Source organism: Anneissia japonica, unplaced genomic scaffold (assembly GCF_011630105.1).
Source record: "Anneissia japonica isolate Jap-2015-1 unplaced genomic scaffold, ASM1163010v1 scaffold287869_len1821871_cov162, whole genome shotgun sequence".
Classification (NCBI taxonomy): domain Eukaryota; kingdom Metazoa; phylum Echinodermata; class Crinoidea; order Comatulida; family Comatulidae; genus Anneissia; species Anneissia japonica.
The window spans coordinates 525,331-530,020 of record NW_022741034.1 but is presented as its reverse complement, the minus strand read 5'-3'; the positions used below and the strand labels follow the sequence as shown (position 1 = coordinate 530,020).

Below are 4,690 nucleotides of genomic sequence, written 5' to 3'. Positions count from 1 at the left end.
GTCTTTGTCTTGCATTATGGCTACTATTTTGTCATAGACTTTCCCATTGCATATGTCATCAATTAATATATTCAGCAGGAAAGGGGTTTAAATTATTGTAGTTTAGCGGATGATATTTCAGAGCCTCCACAAGCCCCTCGTGGCCCAATTGGTCCATCAGAAATTCCTTTGGTCCCTATGGATTGTGACAGACTGCTGCACAAAAGAGAGCATATTTAGTGTGTGCATAAGCTCATTAATTTCAATTTGTCAATCATAAATCATTTATATTTTTAGAACATGAAAAGAAACGTAATGTGTTTGTGAATTTCAAAAGTGTTTTTGTGAATTTCTTAAAATTTTAATTGTAGATAAAAAAAATGAATGGATGAAAAGGCAGCGACTATAGAGAAATAGTATCAAAAACATCTTCAACATATTTTAATGTAACTCATTAGAACAATTAGAATCTTACTCGATCTGTACAATTTTTGAAGATCCAACGTTTAATGTAACAGTGAATTTAATGATTCAAAACTTTTGGAGGCACAGGAAGTACTATGATTTTGTATCCCTAGGGACCACGGATATACGGTTGAATGCTCTCATTTTGTGCTTATGTTTTGTACTTTATTATTTTCTCATGTAGACAAGTAGAATACAACATTCTGCTGTTATTAATTAGGCTGTAAAAAACAGTGTACTTTTTCTTGCGGAAAATTTTTGATCACAAAAAAATTTAGACGCACTGAAAAAGTATTGAGAACCCTTACTGGTATTAGACAGTGGCACAGTGAAAATACTACACAGCTTATGCCTACGCTTGGCACAAAAATGCAAACCTTCATTATACACTACTGGCACAAAATTTCATGTTTTTCACATTTTTGTTTGCACATATTTAAGGCCAATTCTTATGAACATGTGAGGGAAGGTCATGAAAAAGGAAACATAGAAATCTGGGAATTTAAATTTAAGATAATTGAATTTCATTAAATTATTTATAAAGAAGTGTACACATTAATTTTAGCACTATATATTATATTGATCGACCCCCAACTTATAAAATATGAAATTATTTCTCTGAAAATTGATTTAAATTGTCTTCTGAATCTATACTGACAGAGGACCCCACTAGGGTACTATATATGCGTCAGTGTGCATCATCAATTTGCAATATTATAGATGTTAATAATTATAAAAGATTTATTTATTAAAAGTATATCTGACTGGTAAATGATTTTGAAATTGCTAAAAAGGTATATAATTTGATTGGTTCTTGAAGAGGGGGCTCCAACAACTGATGTCGAGGCAGCGTCGCCTTCACTAGTGCGTATACGCAGAAACACACTGGCTAATTCGATGTAACAGCAGCTTCTGCTTCGGCCCAGTGCCTCAGGTCTACTGCCGTTAGACTGCGACAGAAAACGACGCTGCCCAGAGTCTTAATAATAAAATATGTTAGTCTTTGGTAAATCATCATTTGCAAATCCGAAACATACCTCAAGCACTGATCCTTATGGAAAACACAGGAGACACAACCATAATTTGATACTTATAAAATATCTTGATTATTTTCAGAGGACACACATAAACCACTTTCGTACAGAGCTACGTTACTGCAATATTGCAGTCTGGGATTTGGGGCAGGGCTTAAGGCGCCTGCCCTTGAAGAATAAAATAATGTTGCTCAATTAAAATTTGATGAGCTGAAAGAAATACACAGTAGTTCAAAAATTACTAACTTAATCGCCGTTCCCTCATCCCCACGCAGAAACTTTATTCCCCTCCACATATTATTTATTCCGGAAATCATAGCCAACATTTTCTTGTATTTTTCTAGGAAGTTTTACAGAATACTTGTTAACAGGACTACAGTATCCAGATGAGGACATCCAATCAGCTGTTGCTTACATCCTGCTCCATCTTGCTGGGAGTCACATGACTCTCCTCAAGGAGCCGCTTGTGAATGGGCTTATTAAGAATCTCCTTGCAGTGATTTCATCTGCTCGTTCACCAGAGGTCATGATGAACTCACTAGGTAGGTGTTCATGTTCAATTCACTAGACCTAGTGTGTCTATGAGGTCTTATTTTTAATACTTCCGGGAGTCCACACACCTAGCAGAGTTGCTCCAGTATGTGAGCCGGTCACTTAGTCACGAAGTGATTTACTGTACATGGTTACCAGTAGCAGGTAGAACCTGACCTGACTGCTTGCAAAATATGTAATTTGTAAGTTGTTGACGGTTATAATTAGAATGACTGTTTAATTCTACTGTGTATTGAATTAGAAACTACAGTAGGAGCAACCTAGTACTCCAAATACAAAATAAACCTAGGGGTAAATGGTAATTAAGGCATAATTCTTCTCATTTAGAAGTAAAGAAGAAAGTCATTTTTTTTTTTTTATTAAGTTTTTTTAAATTTTAATTTATTTTTTTACTTATTTTTTTAATTTTTTTAAATTTTTTATCTTGATTTAAATCTGATTTCAGATTTTTTTCTACCTTGTCCAGCACTAGGAAAACATTTTTTTTACCATACTGTAGATTGTGTACTAAATCATTATTGTATCAAAAAACTCTGGCTTTTACGAGCTTTCTGTATGATATAATTATATTAATGATCAAAATGCATAAACCCACAAATACAGTGGCTAGACTCACTTTGGTCTTTCTTCAATATACTCCATAACCCAAGCACATTTCTGATTATTATTTTTTTTTTTTATGTTAAGAATATCATTTTTGTTAATTATAAATCTGTATCTTTATCATGAAGTTTTATTTTGTCAGTTCAATATTATTTTATGAACCCATATCACTCTTTTGAATTTCCGTATTATAATGTTCTTATATATTGTGTTCATTGTGTGTAACTAAACTGAAACTAATATGGTAATAATGACTAAAAATACTAATATGTAAAGCGTGATATATGCCATCAAAATGACATTTCCTAATACTATAATATATATATATAATATATATATATATATATATATATATATATATATAATATAAATCATCAAAGGTACATATACAGTGTTTCATAAGAACATGATGGAACATCGTAGGCTACCCTGTAGCTTTTCAACGAATAAAGTCCTATAAAATTCATTGTGTAATAAAATTCCTTGGATGGGATTCGAACCTGTGACCTTGCGCTGACAAGGCGAGCATCATAACCACTAGACCACGAAGGCTTCATGGTTGAACAGGTCCAAAAAACCGTCGGGAACATTGTATTACACAATGGTGCGCCTTAAGAGGGCGTCAGCCAGATAGATTATCTGGAGAAACGGCTAGAAATAAATACTGTTGTATATTGTATATGATATTGAAGGAAGTTAGCCGTTAACACTGCTGAATAAATATAATGTAAATCATCAAAGGTACATATACAGTGTTCAATAAGGACATGACCAGACATTACAAACTAGAGTACAATAGAATCCAGTTGCGTTTCCAATCTCCTTGTGTAGTTGTCTCAGGTGGTAATTCGCTCAACAATGTACTTAACAGATTTGCTATGCTCTTCACAGTTCATTAGTTTACTGCTATGTTTAACATGTCTAGTTAATACAGCCAGATTGTCATCTTTTACTTTAGACACTCTATAGCTGAGTAAGGCAGCAGGCGTTGCCGAAAATTTCATTTCATATACATTCATTTCATATATATATATATATATATATGGCATTATATTACACAATGACTTTTATAGGACTTTATTCGTTGAAAAGCTACAGGGTAGCCTACGATGTTCCATCATGTCCTTATTAAACAATGTATATGTACCTTTGATGATTTATATGATATATATATCAAAAGTGTTACTGTGGATGATAATTATGGTGGGGTCGTAGTAAGTATGTATACTTTAATATATTTACTCTTTACAGCATAAAAGAAGAAAAACGAATCCATACTAAAGAAATGGAAGTAAAAGAGGAGGAAATAAATTCATTGAAAGTAGAGACTGCTCAAATGTAAGATAAATAAGTTGAAACTTACTATAACTAAATGCAGTAACAAATGTTATTGTTGGTGTTTTTGATGATGCAGATAATGATGATGTTGGTGGTGATGATAAGATTATTTTACAGTATTTACTCTTACAGAATGGAAAAGGAAAAACAAATCAATATTAAGGAAATGAAAGTAAAAACCGAGGAACTAAACTCACTGATGCTGGAAAATGCTGAAATTAAAAATACGTGAGTCGATATCGATTATAACTAAATACAATGACGATAATAATAATGATGTGGCCGTGATATATTTTTATTTTACTATCTTTACTATTTACTGTTTACAGACTGGAAAAAGAGAAAAGTATCCATATTCAAGAAATAAAATTAAAAATCGAGGAACTCGACTCATTAAAAGTGGAGAATGCTGAAATTAAAAACAGGTGAAAGGAAATTTGTTATAACTATATACAGAAATAGATGCCATCGTTGAAAATGGTGATAATTATGATGATGTGATAAGTTTATATACTTTCTATATTAATTAGTCTTTACAGAATGGAAGAAGAAAAACAAATCCATATTCAAGAAATAAAAGTAAAAATCCGAGAACTTGATTCATTGAGAGTTGAGAATGCTGAAATTAAAAATAGGTAAGATGTATTGGAGTGATGTTTTGAATACTCACTACGTTTCCAAATACTACTTGTGAAAGAAATCTCGCAAGTGATTCGATT

At 32.3% G+C, this 4,690-nt stretch overlaps 1 protein-coding gene across 1 annotated transcript in view; it reads left to right on the top strand.

Annotated features, from left to right (window-relative positions):
• Positions 1–1,310: 1,310 nt before the first annotated feature.
• Positions 1,311–4,690, top strand: part of LOC117118485 (meiosis inhibitor protein 1-like) — a 26,309-nt gene continuing 22,929 nt past the window's right edge. Inside the window, exon 1 of the mRNA XM_033263085.1 lies at positions 1,311–2,020. Within this exon, the coding sequence (XP_033118976.1) occupies positions 1,921–2,020 (100 nt within the window). The 5' untranslated portion in view covers positions 1,311–1,920. The remainder of the gene's footprint in view (positions 2,021–4,690) is intronic.